Source organism: Stenella coeruleoalba (assembly GCF_951394435.1).
Source record: "Stenella coeruleoalba genome assembly, chromosome: 2".
Lineage (NCBI taxonomy): Eukaryota > Metazoa > Chordata > Mammalia > Artiodactyla > Delphinidae > Stenella > Stenella coeruleoalba.
In genome coordinates, this window is record NC_137147.1 from 92,857,767 (window position 1) to 92,879,761 (window position 21,995).

Below are 21,995 nucleotides of genomic sequence, written 5' to 3' on the forward strand. Positions count from 1 at the left end.
TCAAAATGAAAAATGCAGACTCTTTCTCTAAGTCTAAAGTACTAAGAGTGAAGGTTAAAAAATATCTACAGCATATGTGTAAAATGATTCACTTATAAGGTTATTTACTACAGAATTTTCATTCATTCATTCATTCATTCATTCATTCATTTATTTATTGTGGTGAAGGAAAGAGCAGCATTTATTGTAAGGTACCAAACAAGGAGTCAGGGACGGCTACTGCTGAAAAACCCAACAGAATTTTTTTTTCTAACAGCAAAAAAAACAGAATAGCTAAAATGTCCTAAGGGAATACTAAAATTATGATCCAGATATATAATTAAAAAGGATGCAAAAATTAAGAGTAAAGTGGTTATTGCCAAGATAATAAACACGAGATAAACAGTATGTATTTAATAGGGAAGAGGGAGGAATAAATATACATCTGCTTGGTCAGACAAAGAGTATATCTATTTCTGAAAGGTATCCCAAGGAATAGGTAACACCAGTTTCCTTTAGGGAGGGGAACTTATAGTTAAGGCACAGTGGTAAAAACGAGGCTTTCACTTATAATTTTTGGTACCTTGTAAATCAATGATTAACCTATTCATATTAAATTAATTTTAAAATCCAATTAGTGTAGGAAAAAATGACCAGCTAATGGTGTTTGTAAATTAGGTCTCATATGGATGGCTACAGGCAAGGGTATTTAATAACAGCTTGAGGTTTCTTTAACACCTAATGAGGACTTGTATTATTTCTACTGCAAAGTAAAATTAACAAAATTACAAGAAATAAGCTCCTTAATGATAATACAATCTATTTCTTAATAAAGCAAAACTATAATTTTCTCTAAATGGAAGAACAACACAGTCTTATTTAGAACTGGCAGATCTAAATTCTAATCCAATCTTTATGAATTATTAGCCATGTGACCTGGGAAATGTCACTTATGCTCTCTGGTTAAGAAATGTAATCTTATCTTGTAATAAAACCTATCTTTAATAATTTGTAAGAAATACAAATAAATCATAGAATAATGATTGGAAGAGACATTAAGGTTATCTATTTTAATGATCTAAAAAGACATTTACAGAAATTAACAAAAATTGGGGGAATATTAAAGAATATTAAAAATGTTTTCTCAACAGTAATCAAATAAATGCAAATTTAATACATACACTATTTTCTACTCATCACTTTTTCTTGAAGATGATGGATCATATTACTCTAGTCAATATTCAGGCAATCTCGTCACTATTGGTGATAATGTGTATTCTTTTATCTTTTGTAAAGTTTTTTGGCATTACACATACTAAGCGGGAATAAAACTTTAAACACAAAAAAGTTTTATCCACTAAGATCTCCATTGTGACCTAATTTTAATTTATAATGCTAAAAACTGAAAATAACTCAAACGGCAAAGAGTAGGATAGGTATATGAATTGTGATACATACACTAACAGAATATTAACTACCATTCTTATAAAATATCTGTATCATGAAAAAATGTAATTCCTATAACATTTTGTTAAAAAGCAGATTCAAAGCTTTACGTATAGACTGAATTTAGCAATATTTTAAAACGAAAGCTATGCACTGAGAAAAGATTAAAAATAGGTGCAATGTTATTAATAATGACTGTCTTCATGTTTTGAAACTGAGTATTGTGCCTACTTTCTTTTTTTTAATGATAGAGTAACTTTTTTAATTAAATAAATAAATATATTTATTTATTTATTTTTGGCTGCTCTGGGTCTTGGCTGCTGTGTGCGGGCTTTCTCTGGTTGTGGCGAGCGGGGGCTACTCTTCATTGCGGTGCATGGACTTCTCATTGCAGTGGTTTCTCTTGTTGCGGAGCACGGTCTCTAGGCACACGGGCTTCAGTAGCTGTGGCTCGCAGGCTCTACAGCGCAGGCTCAGTAGTTGGGGCACACAGGCTTAGATGCTCCGCTGCATGTGACAACTTCCTGGACCAGGGATCAAACCCATGTCCCCTGCATTGGCAGGTGGATTCTTAACCACTGCGCCACAAGGGAAGTCCCTGAGCCTACTTTCTGCATCTCAAAACTTTCCAAAAGTTATTATGCACATTCCTCTTATGATGGAAATTTGTTTAAGTGAGAGATATATTCAAAATAGGTATTTTTTGCTGTTTAAAAAAAAAGAGAAATGTTGAATTCAAACAGCAGGTTTATGTAATGTAACAAACAAAAGGTTCAGAAATTCTATTCAACAAATATTTACCAAAAACTCACTATGGACAATAATGGTGACAGGTGCTATAATTTAAAATACATCAGTTAATAAAAGATTACTTACTTGGCTGTATTTTCATAAGAGCCATATAGTAAATGGAAGTAAAGTTGCAGAGAAGATTACTACATAGCAAACAGGGTTTAACAGGAGACAGCAAAGGTAAGAAGACTAAAAATCCTTGTAAATGCCTTTTTCAATTAATTTTTCCTAAATGCCTGTGAAAAGAGGTGCTCTGTAGGCCAGAAAATAACTGTATTTTTGATTTACCCTTTTAAGCTTCTTGCTATTTTTAGGTCTAAAGAAAAAGAAAAAAATTAGGAAAAATATTTCTTCAATAAATACCTCAACAGGTCTTTTTCTTGAATTCTAACTACTGTCCTTTACTTAAAATTTTTTCTATTATCAAAGCCATTTTAAAGACCAAAAGACAATCAGAGATGCCAACAGAATCTCTGGTGACAAGTTTTCCACTAAGTGCTCATCATAGCTATATTTTGGCAAACAAAACCAGCAACTATTAGGTTCATATTGGTTTCTTCAGCATAAACCATAGTGTTGGGCACCCAGTAGATGCCCATTAAACCGATACACAAACATTTTTAAGTTCTCAGTATCAGTGAATCAATTAAAAAAGAGAGCCTTAACTGTCTTTGTAATACACTAGTATGATACGGGGGAGATTAGGGATAGAACAACACTTTGAAGAAGAGATTAGGGATGGAACACCACTTTGAAGAAGATGTTGTGAAATGTCATTAAGAACTCCAGAACACTGATATTTTGCTATGATAGCTCCTTCTCCTAATCCTAAAAGAATAATTAACAGTAAGCACAAAAGTTAACAGTAACTACAAATAATAATTTAAATTTTTAATAAATAAATAGCAATATAATTTACATCTAAATTTCTAGAAGAGGGACTTCCTTGGTGGTCCAGTGGTAAAGAATTCGCCTTCCAATGCAGCAGACGCAGGTTCAATCCCTGGTCAGGGAACTAAGATCCCATATGCCGCGCGGCAACTAAGCCCACGCACCTCGACAAGAGAGCCCACGCACCACAGCTACAGAGCCCATGTGCACTGGAGCCCTCGCGCCACAACGAGAGACAAAAATCCCACACATCGCAACTAAAGAGAAGCCCAAGTGCCACAACAAAGAGACCGTGCTCCATAATGAAAGATCCTGCATGCCTCAACGAAGATCTCGTGTGCCACAATTAAGACCCAACGTAGCCAAAAATATAAGGTAGGTAGGTAAATAAATTTATTTATTTATTTATTTATTTATTTATTTATTTATTTCTAGAAGAACCCAGAAGAAAGAGAAGTATGCTTACCTGTGAGGGTCTTTTGAACTTGGTATAATGTATACACATTCCCTCTTGGTCAAAGTGCTTTCTATCCAGGATTTCTGGGACTAAAACAGAAAGTTTAAAAAAGATGGTTTATAAATTAACCAACTAATATTACAAGGAAAAATTTAATGATAAATACATTAAAATAATTTAATTCACTAAATATTTACTATATACAAACATGTTGACTGACGACAGCACACCTAAAATATTAGAATCATTCCATTTAAGTCCAGTGAGATTGAGATTACTAAATCAACAGTGCTATGCAGATACTGTGGCTTCAAATAACCAGAGAGGAGGGAAATCGAGTTTCAGCCAGAAACTTCAAGAGGGGCTGGTATGATCCTGGGAAGTGGATCATTTTAAGGCCAATTAAAAGTGACTGTCAGGGCTTCCCTGGTGGCGCAGTGGTTGAGAGTCCGCCTGCCGATGCAGGGGACACGCGTTCGTGCCCTGGTCTGGGAAGATCCCACATGCCGCGAAGCGGCTAGCCCTGTGAGCCATGGCCGCTGAGCCTGTGTGTCCTGAGCCTGCACTCTGCAACGGGAGAGGCCACAACAGTGAGAGGCCCGCGTACCACACACACACAAAAAAAGTGACTGTCAGATTCAACTAAAAATAAAATAAAACCTAATAATAGCTATACTCTGTTTCTAAGACAAATACCTAAAGCATAGGCCATGGAATGGCTAATGGTACAGGGACAGAAAGAGATATCAAGCAAATTCTAATCAAAAGAAAGACAATACTAAAAAAAAAATAGATGCTAAACATCAATAGGGATAGTGCAGGTTATTATATGATTTCAAATATTCACCAGACTACTACAACAATCTTAAATATGAATCACCAAATAAAGTAGTCTCAAAATGCATAAAGCAAAACCATCAATATGGAGAATAAGACAAATCTAGGACGACAGTGGAAGATTAACACATTTCCGTCAATTACTGTAAACCTGAAATAATTTCAAATTTAAAAGTTTTTTTTAAATTACTTTTCATACCACCACTTAAGCTTCTGCTGGATCCCTAGACTCTGTATCCTGCTACTGGTGATTGATTAAAAAGGGATGAGGTGGACTTCCCTGGTGGCTCAGTGGTTAAGAATCCACCTGCCAATGCAGGGGACACGGGTTCGAGCCCTGGTCTGGGAAGATCCCACATGCCACGGAGCACATAAGCCCATCCACCACAACTACTGAGCCTGCACTCTAGAGCCTGCGAGCCACAACTACTGAAGCCCACACACTTAGAGCCCATGCTCTGCAACAAGAGAAGCCACCGCAATGAGAAGCCCGTGCACAGCAACAAAGAGTAGCCCCCGCTCACTGCAACTAGAGAAAGCCCGCATGCAGCAATGAAGACCCAAGGCAGCCAAAAATAAAATAAAATAAATAAATAAATTTATTTTTTAAAAAAAGGGATGAGGCATTACATACTGAGATAGGTGAAACTCCATAAATTCGGACTGAGTAGATTGAAGATCTTGAGCTTCATCCTCCACATAATATATATATTAGACATATAAACATTAAACATCTAATATATCTATAGATATTAGATATATATTAAATATAGATATTAGCACGCTCTCTCTCTCAAAATCTCTCGCCCTTATCTCCCTCTTTCTTACCAGTACAGTACAAAAAGGAAGAGCCTGTATTCCAAAAAGAAACCTCTAGGGAACTCTCTGGGGGTCCATTGGTTAGGATTCTTCTGTGCTTCCACTGCAGGGGGCATGGGTTCGATCCATGGTTGGGGAACTAAGATCCTGCAAGCCACCACCTTCTTTTTCTAACTAAAGTCTGGTAGTATTCCTTTGAAGAATCTGCTTCCCTACATACCCCTCGGGGGGCGGGGGGGGAATAGTAATCTCTCCAGTTTTACTGTACTAGGAATACACCTAGCAAACACAACCCTGATTCAATCCAATTCCCCATCTATTCCATAACTGCCTATATTAATATGACTACGGAAAAAAACAAACAAAACAACACCCTCTGGTTTCACTTTAAAGCCCTGACCACAAACCTCAAATGTCCCTTCATGATGCCCAACAGTCACACCATATTTCCCTGGTCCATTTTCTCATTCTTCTGTATGATTTCACACCACCTCCTCCTCCCTCAAACCTCCAACACTCCTTCACCATTCTTACTCTCAAGTGATGACCTACTTCCCATTTCACTCAGAAAATTGAGCAGCAAGAAGAGAACTTCTACAAACCTCTACCACATCTGTCCACCAATGAGTATCTATACCCACACATTATGCCTTCCTTCCTGTGACTGTGTTCCTATTTAAGTCTAATCACTCTTGTGCTCTAGACCCCATACCCTTACTAACTCTCCACCAGTTCTCCCTGATTTTTTCCCCTTCTTTATTAACTTATTCCTATCAGCACGTAACATGCTATTATTCTTCCCATTTTAAACACAACAAATTTTGCATGACTCCATTTGCCCCTCAAGCTAACACATAATGTTTCTGTCTCTATCTACAGTAAAGATCATTGGAAGAAGTGTTTCCCTCTTTTCTTCTCTTCCTATGCTTTCTAAAACCCACTCCAGTCAGACTTTCAAGGCAAGCACTCTCCTAAAATAAGTTTCAACAAGATCATCAACGATTTTCTCTAAATCCAAAGGTCAACTTTCAGGACTCATCTTCATTGATATATCAGCAGCATTTAACAATATCAACCATTCTTATCTTCTTAAAACATTTTCATCAGTTAGTTTGATTTTCTTCCCTTCACTGGCCACTCCATTGCTGATTTCTCCTCTTCTCCTCAATCTTTAGACTTCTTTTTTCCAATTATATTCACTCAGACTTTGGACTTCTTTTTTCCAGTTATATTCACTCAGACTTTGGACTTCTTTTTTCCAGTTATATTCACTCAGACTTTGGACTTTTTTTCCAGTTATATTCATTCTTTTAGTGCTCACATCCAGTTTGCCATCAATACACTGGATAACTCTCTAATTTGTATTTCCATGTCAGATCTTTCCCTGAACTCCATGCTCACATATCCAACTGCCTACTTAACAGCTTCATTTTGATGTCTAACAGGCATCTCAAACGTAACATGGCCAAAACTGAGCTCATCTTTCACCCAAACACTATTTCTCATAAAGTCTTCCCCATCTCAGTAAATGGTGACTCTATTCTTCCAGTTGTAATTCTTTCTTTTTTTTTTTTGAGGCAAAAAATCTTTTTCTTTTTTTTTTTTGGCTGCATGGCATGCAGGATCTTAGTTCCCCAACCAGGGATCGAACCTGTGGCCCCTGCAGTGGAAGTGTGGAATCTTAACCAATGGACCGCCAGGGAAGTCCCTTAAGGCAAAAATTTTAATGTCATCTTTGATTTCCTCTTCCTATGTACTTCATATATAATCCCATGGCAAAACCTGTCAGCTTGCCTTCAAAACCCATCCAATATCCAACCACTTCTCACACCTCCACTGCTACTATTCTGGCCCAAGCCATCATCACCTCTTGCCTGGCTTACTGCAGAAACCACTCATGCCACCCTTGCCAAAAGAAATAAAATAATCTTTTTAAAACATTTTTATTTTATTTATTTATTTTTGGCCATGCCACACAGCATATGGAATCTTAGTTCCCTGACCAGGGATCGAACCCATGGCACCTGCAATGGAAGTGCAGAGTCTTAACCACTGGACCACCAGGGAAGTCCCTAAAGTAATCCTTTTAAAATATGTCATTATGTCACTTCTCTGCTCAAAACTCTCCAGTATTTTCACATTTTACTCAAAGAAGTTTTATAAAAGCCAAAGTCTTTATAATAATCTTTAAGGTCCTAGTGCTCTGCATCTCTGCATCCTGACTCATTACTTTCATTCTATCACCTCCTTCAAGTCTTTGAGCAAACGTTACCTTTCTCAATGAGACTTACACTATTTAGGAATGCAATCTCCATCACCCCCTACTCCCTTATGCACCTGTAGAGCAATAGAACCATCCCCAGGATCACATTTAGAGCATTCTCCTGAGAACCAAAAGATCTGGCCACATCAGTTAGACTGCTGGTATATTATTGCTATCCTGGCCCCTTCTCCCACTCCACAACCATAGTACACTGAAGGGAGGCAGAGCATCTGGACCTGAAGACATTTATTCATGTGACTTCTGCTTGTAACTTGAAAAAAATACCATTTGGTAGGCTGCTCTGACACGTGATAACGTGAGGTTGCATTTCTACCAAAACCAACTTAACCTACTGCTTTAAACTCATGAAATTTTCATTAAGCTCCTATTATTAAAAATGCAGGGTTTAGGGGTAGCACTAAAATTATACTGTAATTTATCATTTAAAGGGTTGCTTCTCTCTTCTAGAAAAAATTGGAACTGGTTTGAGGGGGAAAAACAGATTAGTGGTTGTACTTGCTGCTATATTTTTACTGGTTGTTAAAGCAAGACAAAGATTTGTTTGGAATTTCTCCCTGTGAGCTTCTTTGCAAACAAATGGCAATGACCACAGCTCAGTCTCATGCTATGGTAATGAAGTCCACCAAAATCAGATTCTAGAACTAGACATTTAACATATGCAAATAACCTACTAAAATAATGGCAATATACATGCATGAGAAGCACTCAGACTACTCCGGTACGAATTATATATATATGTTTTTAACTAAATCATTTGCAGTTCATGAGCGTATGTCTAAAGCCTACAATATGAATGAAAGATGGGCAAAAAGGGAACACAACATGAGCAAATTTATTAATTAACAGTGGACCTTTCTAAGGAGTTCTGTCAAAGACAACCACTTGACAAAAGAGGAAAACGTCTTAGGGAGAACTTGGAAATATATGGGCATAGATAAATGCTATGAAATGCAATCCTGTACAGTTCACATCCTCTTTTTTTTCTTTTTTTTTTAACCTCGTCTTTTTCTTGATAGGAAAACTAGAAAGAATAGAGTAGACTTAAACAACACTGTCAATCAATTTTACCTGATGGAACTTATAAAATACTCCACCCAAAATAGCATATACTGATTTAGGACTTATTTGCAAATAAGATAAAGGAGTCAGAAAACTCAACATTAAAAAAAAAAATCCAATTCACAAATGGGCAAAAGACATGGAGAGACATTTCACCAAAGAGAATATGCTTACTTTACCAAATAAGTATAAGAAAAGGTGCTCAATTTCACTGGCTATTAGGAAAATGCAAATTTAAAACTACAATGCAATACCACTTCACAACCACTAGAAAGGCTTTAATCAAAGGCTGACAATACCCAGTGCAAGCACAGATGTATAAACTGGAATCTCATACTTTACTAGTCGGAATGCAGAATGGTATCAACACTTACAAAGGAAAAGTCTGGTTGTTTATTGAAATGTTAAACATAAACTTACATATGACTCCAAGATTCCATTCCTAACTATCTTCCCCCCAAAAATGAAAACATGTCCACACAAAGATTTGTATTTGAATGTTCTAGAAACATTATTCATAATAACCAACAAAGTGATATATCCATGCAATGATATATACTACTTAACAATAAAGAGGGACAAACTAAAGATAACACGCAACACTGCTGGACCTCAAAAACATTATGGTAATGGAAAAACCCAGACATAAGGTATTATGATTTCATTTACATGAAATTTCTAGAAAGGCAAAACCATAGAAACAGTAAGTTTAGTAATTACCTGGGGCTGAGAGTGAGAGCAGGGATAAACTGCAAACAAGTACAAGGAAACTTTGTGAGGTATCTAAAACTGGATTATGTTGGTTATAAAAGTAAATAAATTTATTAAAAACCATCAAATGAAAAAAAAAAGGAAAAAAACCCACCAAATGGGGAACTCCCTGGCAGTCCACTAGTTAGGACTCTGTGCTTTCACTGCCGAGAGCCTTGGTTCAATCCCTGGTTGGGGAACTAAGATCCCACGAGTCACACAGCATAGCCAAAATCAAACAAACAAAACAAAAAAACCCATCAAATGTGTATACTTACAAATGGCAAATTTTATAGTATGAGCATTATTCCACAACAAATCTGTTAAAAAGGCAGGGGAGGGTTACAAGACATGTAAAACAGAATGAGAAGATCAAACGTAAGTTTAATCAGAGCTCCAGAAAGAGAAAAGACAAGGTATGGGCAGAGACTTAGACATGAAAGTTACAAGACTGTCCAAAGTCACACAGCTAGTAGTTTACCCTGACTCCAAAGCCTCTACTAGCTTTCTTTTTTTAGCTTTTTAAAAGAAATTTAAGATAAGCATTTCAAAATCGTTTGATGATATGCTTTAAATAAGCACCTTTCTTACATCTTTTTTTGAAACCAATGAGTAGAAATATATTAATTACTTTCAAAAGTAGAATTCCTATGTAATCACTATGTATATAATTTTCTGAACATGGAGAAAAATAGAAAGAACAGAGAGTTAACATACCTCTCCTAAAAGGTATTGTTAATTGCTAACTACTGCTAAGCAGTATTAGCTTTTCCCCTTTTCTTTCTCCAATTCCACTCCTCAGCAACAGTCTACCTGAAGCAACTCTAACTATAGCTATTCAAACCCAAGTGGCGATAGGGATGGAAGAATAATATCAATAGATTTCAAAATGACTGTTCTACAGCAACGAACTAATGCCCCAGTTAAGTCTAAATGCTGGCTTGTAAAACTTTGGATAGTTATTAATTGAAATACTCATAAAAGTGAAACACAGGTATATATACTTTTCATACCTTATGCCTTCCTATTAAATGTAAATATAAACATTTTCATTGACATTTTAATTTACATACGGAAGAAAAATGAATCCCAAGTAGCATTTAACATAAGAAATCATCAGAGCTCTCTTTAGGAAAATTAATCAGGGAGATAAGTAAAAGTAAGCTAGAGCCACCAGTCTTTTGGGGAGGGGCAATGGGAGCCTGGACTAGTAAAGGAATGGATACAACAGATAATTTCCAAATCCTTTATAGTTTAACACAATGCCTTACAAAAAAATAAACACTACAGATCAATTATTAATATAGTCCTGGTTTCTCATCCTTCCTTCAAATTCACCTCTGCAATTATTTGTCCAACAACAGACAACTCATCAGGGCCCAAAGGAACACCTTTCCCCTTAAACTGATGCTTCCTTCAACTTCCCCGCTTCTTAGAGAAGTATGGCTATACTCTAAATAGGCAATCAGTAAATTTTTTCTATTAAGAGCCAGATGGTAAATGTTTTAGGCTTTTTGAACCACATACTGTCTCCATCACCTATTCTTTGTTTTGTTTTTTAACCACTAAAAAACATAAGAACCATTCTTAGCTCAAGGCCATACAGAACAGGCCTTGGCCAGATTTGGCATACATAACATAGTTTGCCAGCTCACACTCTAAATCCCACAAAAGCTTCCCACAAAAAAATCTCACCATTCCACTGAGTCAATTCAATCTAACAAGTACGTGCCAAGTCCTTCAGATTCTTCCCCTACACTGTTTCTTGGATATTACTAATGTCCCTTCTACCAGCCCTACAATCCCAAAAGATCCTTGTATTAAGAGTTGCTTTCTAGAGGAGGAACCAAGATGGCGGAGCAGAAGGACGTGCTCTCACTCCCTCTTGCGAGAACACCAAAATCACAACTAGCTGCTAGACAATCATCGACAGGAAGACACTGGAACTCACCAGAAAAGATACCCCACATCCAAAGACAAAGGAGAAGCCACAATGAGACAGTAGGAGGGGTGCAGTCACAGTAAAATCAAATCCCATAACTGGTGGGTGGGTGAATCACAGACTGGTGAACACTTATACTACAGAAGTCCACCCACTGGAGTAAAGGTTCTGAGCCCCACATCAGGCTTCCCAACCTGGGGGTCCGGCAATGGGAGGAGGAATTCCTAGAGAATCAGACTTTGAAGCCTTGGAGGAATTGATTGCAGGACTTCGACAGGACTGGGGGAAACAGAGACTCCACTCTTGGAGGACATACACAAAGTAGTGTCCGCATCGGGACTCAGGGGAAGGAGCAGTGACCCCAGGGTAGAAAGAGACCTACCTGCTAGTGTTGGAGGGTCTCCTGCAGAGGCGGGTGTGGCTCTGTTTCACCGTGGGGACAAGGACACTGGCAGCAGAAGTTGTGGGAAGTACTCCTTAGCGTGAGACCTCCCAGAGTCTGCCATTAGCCCGACCAAAGACCCCAGGCAGGTTCAAAGGTTGGGTGGCCTAAGGGAGGGAACCCAGCCCCACCCATCAACAGTCAAGTGGATTAAAGTTTTACTGAGCTCTGCCCACCAGATCAACAGTAACCTCTACCCACCACCAGTCCCTCCCTTCGAGCCTCTTAGATGGCCTCATCCACCAGAGGGCAGACAGCAGAAGCAAGAGGAACTACAGTCCTGCAGCCTGTGGAACAAAAACCACATTCACATAAAGATAGACAAGATGAAAAGGCAGAGAGCCATATACCAAATAAAGGAACAAGATAAAACCCCAGAAAAACAACTAAATGTAGTGGAGATAAGCAACCTTCCAGAAAAAGAATTCAGAATAATGATACTGAAGATGATCAAGGACCTCGGAAAAAGGATGGAGGCAAAGATCGAGAAGATGCAAGAAATGTTGAACAAAGACCTAGAAGAATTAAAGAACAAACAAACAGAGATGAACAATACAATAACTGAAATGAAAACTACACTTGAAGGAATCAATAGCAGAATAACTGAAGCAGAAGAACAGATAAGTGACCTGGAAGACAGAATGGTGGAATTCACTGCTGTGGAACAGAATAAAGAAAAAAAAATGAAAAGAAATGAAGACAGCCTGAGAGACCTCTGGGACAACATTAAACGCAACAACATTCTCATTATAGGGGTCCCAGAAGGAGAAGAGAGAGAGAAAGGACCAGAGAAAATATTTGAAGAGATTATAGTCGAAAACTTCCCTAACATGGGAAAGGAAACAGCCACCCAAGTCCAGGAAGTACAGCAAGTCTCATACAGGATAAACCCAAGGAAAAACATGCTGAGACACATAGTAATCAAATTGGCAAAAAATAAAGACAAAGAAAAATTATTGAAAGCACCAAGGGAAAAACGACAAATAACATACAAGGGAACTCCCATAAGGTTAACAGCTGATTTCTCAGCAGAAACTCTGCAAGCCAGAAGGGAGTAGTATGAAATATTTAAAGTGATGAAGGGGAAGAACCTATAACCAAGATTACTCTACCCAGCAAGGATCTCATTTAGGTTTGATGGAGAAATCAAAAGCTTTACAGACAAGCAAAAGCTAAGAAAATTCAGCACTACTAAATCAGCTCTACAACAAATGCTAAAGGAACTTCTCTAAGTGGGAAACACAAGACAAGAAAAGGACCTACAAAAACAAACCCAAAACAATGAAGAAAATGGTCACTGGAACATACATATCGATAATTACCTTAAACGTGAATGGATTAAATGCTCCAACCAAAAGACACAGGCTTGTTGAATGGATACAAAAACAAGACCCATCTATATGCTGTCTACAAGAGACCCACTTCAGACCTAGGGACACATACAGACAGAAAGTGAGGATATGGAAAAAGATATTCCATGCAAATGGAAATCAAAAGAAAGCTGGAGTAGCTATACTCACATCAGATAAGATAAAATTGACTTTAAAATAAAGAATATTACAAGAGACAAGGAAGGACACTACATAATGATCAAAGGATCAATCCAAGAAGAAGATATAACAATTATAAATATATATGCATCCAACATAGGAGCACCTCAATATATAAGGCAACTGCTAACAGTTATAAAAGAGGAAATCGACAGTAACGCATAATAGTGGGGGACTTTAACACTTTACTTACACGAATGGACAAATCATCCAAAAATGAAAATAAATAAGGAAACAGAAGCTTTAAATGACACAATAGACAACAGAGATTTAATTGATATTTATAGGACATTCCATCCAAAAACAGCAGATTACACTTTCTTCTCAAGTGCGCACGGAATATTCTCCAGGATAGATCACATCTTGGGTCACAAATCAAGCCTCAGTAAATTTAAGAAAACTGAAATCATATCAGCATCTTTTCTGACCACAATACTATGAGATTAGAAATGAATTACAGGGGAAAAAATGTAAAAAACACAAACACATGGAGGCTAAATAATATATTACTAAATAAACAAGAGATCACTGAAGAAATCAAAGAGGAAATCAAAAAATACCTAGAGACAAATGACAATGAAAGCACAATGAATCAAAACCTATGGGATGAAGCAAAAGCAGCTCTAAGAGGGAAGTTTATAGCTATAAAAGCCTACCTCAAGAAACAAGAAAAATCTCAAGTAAACAATCTAACCTTACACCTAAAGGAACTAGAGAAAGAAGAACAAACAAAACCCAAAGTTAGCAGAAGGAAAGAAATCATAAAGATCAGAGCAGAAATAAATGAAATACAAACAAAGAAAACAACAGCAAAGATCAATAAAACTAAAAGCTGGTTCTTTGAGAAGATAAACAAAATTGATAAACCATTAGCCAGACTCATCGAGAAAAAGAGAGAGAGGACTCAAATCAATAAAAGTAGAAATGAAAAAGGAGAAGTTACAACAGACACCGCAGAAATACAAAGCATCCTAAGAGACTACTACAAGCAACTGTATGCCAATAAAATGGACAGTCTGGAAGAAATGGACAAATTCTTACAAAGGTATAACCTTCCAAGACTGAACCAGGAAGAAACAGAAAATATGAACAGACCAATCACAAGTAATGAAATTGAAACTGTGAATAAAAATCTTCCAACAAACAGAAGTCCAGGACCAGATGGCTTCACAACTGAATTCTATCAAACATTTAGAGAAGAGCTAACACCCATCCTTCTCAAACTTCCAAACAATTGCAGAGGAAGGAACACTCCCAAACTCATTCTATGAGGCCACCATCACCCTGATACCAAAACCAGACAAAGACACTACAAAATAAGAAAATTACAGACCTATATCACTGATGAATATAGATGCAAAACTCCTCAACAAAATACTAGCAAACAGAATCCAACAACACATTAAAAGGTTCATACACAATGATCAAGTGGGACTTATCCCAGGGATGCAAGGATTCTTCAACATATGTAAATCAATCAATGTGATACACTATATTAACAAACTGAAGAATAAAAGCCATATGATCGTCTCAATAGACGCAGAAAAAGCTTTTGACAAAGCTCAACACCCATTTATCATAAAAACTCTCCAGAAAGTGGGCATAGAGGGAAACTACCTCAACATAATAAAGGCCATATAGGACAAACCCACAGCAAACATCATTCTCAATGGTGAAAAACTGAAAGCATTTCCTCTCAGATCAGGAACAAGACAAGGATGTCCACTCTCACCACTGTTATTCAACATAGTTTTGGAAGTCCTAGCCACGGCAATCAGAGAAGAAAAAGAAATAAAAGGAATACAAATTGGGAAAAGAAGAAGTAAAACTGTCACTATTTGCAGATGACATGACATTATACATAGAGAATCCTAAAAATGCCACCAGAACACTACTAGACCTAATTAATGAATCTGGTAAAGTTGCAGGATACAAAATTAATGCACAGAAATCTCTTGCATTCCTATACACTAATGACGAAAAATCTGAAACAGAAATTATGGAAACAATCCCATTTACCATTGCAACAAAAAGAATAAAATACCTAGGAATAAACCTAACTAGGGAGACAAAAGACCTGTATGCAGAAAACTATAAGACACTGAGGAACGAAATTAAAGATACCAACAGATGGAGAGATATACCATGTTCTTGGATTGGAACAATCAATATTGTGAAAATGACTACACCACCCAAAGCAATCTACAGATTCAATGCAATCCCTATCAAATTATCAATGGCATTTTTTATGGAACTAGAACAAATCAACTTAAAATTTGTATGTAGACACAAAAGACCCCGAATAGCCAAAGCAGTCTTGAGGGAAAAAAACAGAGCTGGAGGAATCAGACTCCCTGACTTCACACTACACTACAAAGCTACAGTAATCAAGACAATATGATACTGGCACAAAAACAGAAACATAGATCAATTGTACAAGGTAGAAAGCCCAGAGATAAATCCACGCACTTATGGTCAACTAATCTATGAAAATGGAGGCAAGGATATACAATGGAGAAAAGACAGTCTCTCCAATAAGTGGTGCTGGGAGAACTGGACAGCTACATATAAAAGAATGAAATTAGAACACTCCCTAACACCACACACAAAAATAAATTCAAAATGGATTCCCGACCTAAATGTAAGACCGGACACTATAAAACTCTTAGAGGAAAACATAGGAAGAACACTCTTTGACATAAATCACAGCAAGATCTTTTTTGATCCACCTCCTAGAGTAATGAAAATAAAAACAGAAATAAACAAATGGGACCTAATGAAACTTCAAAGTTTTTGCACAGCAAAGGAAACCATAAACAAGACGAAAAGACAACCCTCAGAATGGGAGAAAATATTTGCAGACAAATCAATGGACAAAGGATTAATCTCCAAAATATTCAAACAGCTCATGCAGCTCAATATTAAAGAAACGAACAACCCAATCCAAAAATGGGCAGAAGACCTAAATACACATTTCTCCAAAGAAGATATACAGATGGCCAAGAAGCACATGAAAAGCTGCCCAACATCACTAATTATTAGAGAAATGCAAATCAAAACTACAATGAGGTATCACCTCATACGAGTTAGAATGGCCATCATCAGAAAATCTACAAACAACAAATGCTGGAGAGGGTGTGGAGAAAAGGGAACTCTCTTGCACTGTTGGTGGTAATGTAAATTGATACAGCCACTATGGAGAACAGTATGGAGGTTCCTTAAAAAACTAAAAATAGAATTACCATATGATCCAGCAATCCCACTACTGGGCATATACCCAAAGAAAACCATAATTCAAAAAGACACATGCACCCCGATGTTCACTGCAGCACTATTTACAATAGCCAGGTCATGGCAGCAACCTAAATGCCCATCGACAGATGAATGGATAAAGAAGATGTGGTACATATATACAATGGAATATTACTCAGCCCTAAAAAGGAACGAAATTGAGTCATTTGTTGAGACGTGGATGCATCTAGAGACTGTCATACAGAGTGAAGTAAATCAGAAAGAGAAAAACAAATATCGTATATTAACACACGTATGTGGAACCTAGAACAATGGTACAGATGAACCGCTTTGCAGGGCAGAAGTTGAGAGACAGATGTCGAGAACAAACGTATGGACACCAAGAGGGGAAAACCGCGGTGGGGTGGGGGATGGTGGTATGCTGAATTGGGCGATTGGGACTGCCATGTATACACTGATGTGTATAAAACTGATGACTAATAAGAACCTGCAGTATAAAAAAAAAAACACAAAAACTAATACTAAACTCTCTTTGGGTTAATTTGTATGGAAATATGTTAATAGAAATGTTTCAGACATTACATGAAATTTCTAAAAATCTTATATGTTCTGATATAATGTTATAAGTCATAATTCTAGTTATTACTTTAAAATGTATATCTCAGAAATAACTAAATTTCCTTGTCAATTATTATGAACTTTCACCAAATCTTTAACCGTGGTCATTTTTAAGTCTTTTTTCATTTACAGACAGTTCTGGATGTACTCTGATGCTTTTCCAAAAATGTTCCTGTAAAAGGGTTTCATCTTCAAGGAATTCATGGAAAAGACTCTGACAAGTACAGGTTTCTGGTAACTGACTATACTGCTGAACTGAATGAATAAGCATTTTCAGAACTCTAACGGAAAACTGATGAATTCATAAAAGTGCTAACAAAATATCAAGATAAATAAATTAATTACATGGGACTGAGTGAACTGATTAGGATGATTATAATTTTTGTGACTTTCTGTTTGGAAAAAAAAAAAAATCCCGTAAGGACTCAGAGGCAAAAAACATACAAATCAATTTTCACTGCAAAGTAAAGGAGCTGTTACAGTAGAGGATTACTGGACTGAATGTCAATATTATGACATAGTATGAGTGTGTTTCGTGTTTGGTAAACTGCAGTCATTGTTGCTTTTGTTGTGGTCAAAAACATAAATAAAAATAAATAAAAATATTTTTAAAGAAAAAAAAAGAGTTGCTTTCTAATGAGGTGAAAAAAGAGGTGGGGCTAAAGAGTTTTAGATGTAGATTAACAAAAGTTATTTTTCCTGCAGGTTCCCTATAGCTGATAGTCACATATCCCAGCTGATAACTGCAAATCCTTCCCAATGACTGGTTTCTGCAATTTTTGAAATTCTGAGTTTCTGCTCTGCCATCAGGTATCCAATCAAATGTACCCTGGATTACAAATATATGTATATTTATATTCCCGATTTTACACTTCTTTTGCTAGACTGTATTACTGAATTTTACCAAAAGGTGGCACACTACAAACACAAATCTGAAAATTCCTAACTTAGGAACTTTTACTAGGTAAAGTAAAAACTAACTATATCCACAGAACATTAGCAAAAGAGGGAAACTTAGGGATCACTTAGTGATCTTCAGTGGTTAAAGAGCACAGATTCTGGAGTCAGATTAACCTGTTAGAATTCTAGCTTTGTTGTTTATACTGTCGATGCAACCTTAAGCAAGTTTCTGAACTTGTACCCTCACCTATAATATAGAAAAATAACAGTACCTAATTCACAATGTTGCTCTGAAGACTACGGTCCGTGTTTTAGCAAAATGCCACACACACAGTCATATTTCAACAATTCTTCAAAATTCAGTTATAAATTCTTCCTATCTGTCTCCTAGCAATAAGGGGCACATCTGCTATAAATAAACCTTCTAACCACATACGACTCTTCAAACAAGTCAGTAATAGCACATCCTTCTTGCCTATATGCTGAGAACAAAAATTGGGGGAAAAAAAGATTGCTTTAAAAATTCTACTTTCAAGGTAACATGTGAAAATCAATCTATTTTTACAACTAAATACACTCTATGGTTCTATATATTAATATTAGAAAGGAGCTTCCAGCTATGGAGGTTCTACTGGATTAACCCTCCCACAGATAACCATAAACTCTGGACAAAATAAAAATTAAAAAAAAAAAAAAACAACTACTTAACGGCACTGGAGAGGCAACCAAAAGCAAGCAGAAATCAGATGAAGTCTGTACTTAAGATAAAGGGACAGCACTGAGGGAGTTTCCCATTTTTTGCCTAAGACAGTCCCCACTCCACATCCACTACGTAGCTAAAACTCCAATAGAAATTCCACAGTCTTACTCGCTTGAAGAACCAGAACAGCAACTTCAAGGTGACAACAGCAGCTGGAAAGTGATGGGAAAAGTGACTCTGCAAAGGACAGAGTCACAGAAAGGGAAGCTTAAATGCTGCACAATAACTCTGTTCAAATCTAGCTGACCCATGAAGTACGTATACATGGGGCAGATTTCAAGCATGTCAGTTAAGAATAAAATAACTGAACAGATATTTTTGCTGCCCACTGAAGGAGACACAGTTTGGAATTTGAGTACAGTCAAGTTAATCAACTACTATCCTAGTCTGCTTTGACTGCTGTAACAAATACTGGAAGACTTAACTGTGGTTTCAACAACCAAAATTCATTTTCTCACTTCTAGAGACTGGAATCCAAGATTAAGGTGCTAGTAAGGTCTATGTCTGGTGAGAGCCCCCTCCTTGGGTTGCAGACAGCCGTCTTTTCACTGTGTCGGGGAGAGGGAGCAAGCTCTCTGGTGTCTCTTCGTATAAGGACCCTACCTTCATCACCTCATCTAACTCTAATTACCTCCACAAAGCCCCATCTTTAAATACCATCAACACTGAATTCTGGGAAGACACAAACATTCAGTCCATAACAACTACTTTTAAAAACAAAATCAGTAGTCTTCAGAGGACTATAACAGAACCCAGAGTCTCTCCAAAGTAACATTCACAACACCTATGATAACAATCCAAAATTACTAGATATAAGAAGAAACAGGAAAATGTGACCCATACTCAAGAAAAAAGGCAATCAAATTAAGAGGAAGTTTGCCTACTAATAAAATGCAATAGCTTAAAAAAGTTAAATGACACTACAGATCTAGAAATTTTGAGTTACATGATAATTTTGTACATAGGTCAACATGCCTGCCAGCAACAGCACAATGACAAAGAAAAATTAAGGCTAGCCTGAAGCAAAATGTTGAAAACAGCTGGCACTCTTTGACTTCCTCTGTCAAGTCCAATTTATTTGATCTCCTGGCACTCCTACAGGCCCTTACGCTAGAGTTCTGCTCTTGTGCTTAATTGGCTGCCAACCACTTAACTAATTAATAATTACATATTACTGATAATTCAAATATGAATCCTCTGAACAGGTTTTTAAGACACTGTTGAAAAGCTTCTGTGGAATGATAAACAGTTGGGGAAGTTTTATATATTAAAAAATAAACAGGGCTTCCCTGATGGCTCAGTGGTTGAGAGTCCGCCTGCCAACGCAGGGGACACAGGTTCATGCCCTGGTCCGGGAAGATCCCACATGCTGCGGAGCAGCTGGGCCCGTGAGCCATGGCCAGTGAGCCTGTGCGTCCGGAGCCTGTGCTCCGCAATGGGAGAGGCCACAACAGTGAGAGGCCCGTGTACCGCAAAAATAAATAATAATAAAAATAAATAAATAAACAGAATCAGATTCAGACCATGACTATGTTTGTAAAGAGTCCAACTACTACAACCCATCTTATTTTCTGTTGGTTTTGCTGTCCTGCTGACCTCGTGGAGATTGCTACCCTGACTGCTTACCAGCCCAATACTGCCCTCAATTTAAGGGATAGAAAATGTTTGATAAAGATAAGTATGAGCAGTTACCATCATGCCATACCATCGAGTCCAAGACATTAAATAATTGAAGACTAGACATTGAGTCTAAAAAGTGACCAACCTCCATTTAGCTCAAACAGCAGTAATTTTTTCCTCAGGTATTCCAGATAAAGTCTTACCCAGAATAATTCATTTTATCATAAAGAATTATTATTAAAATGAAAAGGGATCAAAATTCATCATTTTAGGAGAAAAAAAGATAAGTATGTTGGCAAAAAAAAAAAAAATTAAATTTCTTACACTAACTCAAGAAATTTTACCAGACTCCTAAGATTGCTAAAAAATCCAAATAAATATATTGACACAAAAGACAAACAGAACAACTGAGTAAATCACTTAGAAACTTGCACTTAAGGAAACTTGGTGTGTGACAGACACAGCAATACAAACCAGGAGATAATACCAACATACTATATGTATATGAACTATCACACTAGAATTCAAAATGAATACTAGATGGGTTAATAAAGTCATAACTTTAAAACTTCTACCAAAAAATAAATAACTTTATAACCTCAAGATAAGAAAAAGCACATGCTATAAAGAAAATACTGATAAATTATTACCTAAAATTAAAAACCAATGTACACCAACAACCTAAAAATAAGTAAATAGCCCACCATTAACAAAGTAAAAATTTTAAAAGCTAGAGACTGAAGAAGGTATTTGTAGCTCATAAAACAAACAAACAAACAAAAAAACAAAAATTAGTATCCAGAATACATAAAGAACTTCTAGAAGTAAATAATAAAAAAGAAAAAGATAATCCATTAGAAAACTGAGCAAAGCAATTCATCAAAGAGGAGGTAACCATAGCCAAAAACTTGTAACCTGAAATGATACACAACATTATCGGTGGACAGGGACATGCAAATTAAAACAATGAGGAACTACTACACATTCATGAATCTGGCAAAATAAAAGAACTGCATCAAAAGTGCTGGCAAAGGCGTTGGGGGAAAAAAAAGAATTCTCATATATTTCTAGAGGGAGTGGACACTGCACAACTACTTTGGTCAACACTTTGGCAATATCTACAAAGATGAAGATGCACCTACCCTATGACCCAGCAATTCTACGTCTAGATATATACTTCCTAGAAAAATTCTCACATGTGTACATAAGACGATACATATAAGAATGTTACATCATTATTTGTAAAAAAACTGGAAACAACCTAAATGCCCAGTAACAGTAAAATGGACAACATACAGCATATTCCTATCGTGGAATAATATATAGCAGCTGAAAGGGATAAACTAAACCTTACATGTATCAACATGAATTAATCTCCAAAACCGAATATTCATTAAAAAGAAAAAAAAGAGGTCTTCCCTGGTGGCGCAGTGGTTGAAAGTCCGCCTGCCGATGCAGCGGACACGGGTTCGTGCCCCGGTCCGGAAGATTCCGCATGCTGCGGAGCGGCTGGGCCCATGAGCCATGGCCACTGAGCCTGCGTGTCCGGAGCCTGTGCTCCGCAACGGGAGAGGCCACAACAGTGAGAGGCCAAAAA

At 37.0% G+C, this 21,995-nt stretch overlaps 1 protein-coding gene across 1 annotated transcript in view; it reads right to left on the minus strand.

Annotated features, from left to right (window-relative positions):
- The window catches only part of TRPM7 (transient receptor potential cation channel subfamily M member 7), a 121,518-nt gene that overhangs the window by 91,810 nt on the left and 7,713 nt on the right, over window positions 1–21,995 (minus strand). The window contains exon 2 of the mRNA XM_079914322.1: window positions 3,575–3,654. Within this exon, the coding sequence (XP_079770448.1) occupies window positions 3,575–3,654 (80 nt within the window). The remainder of the gene's footprint in view (window positions 1–3,574; window positions 3,655–21,995) is intronic.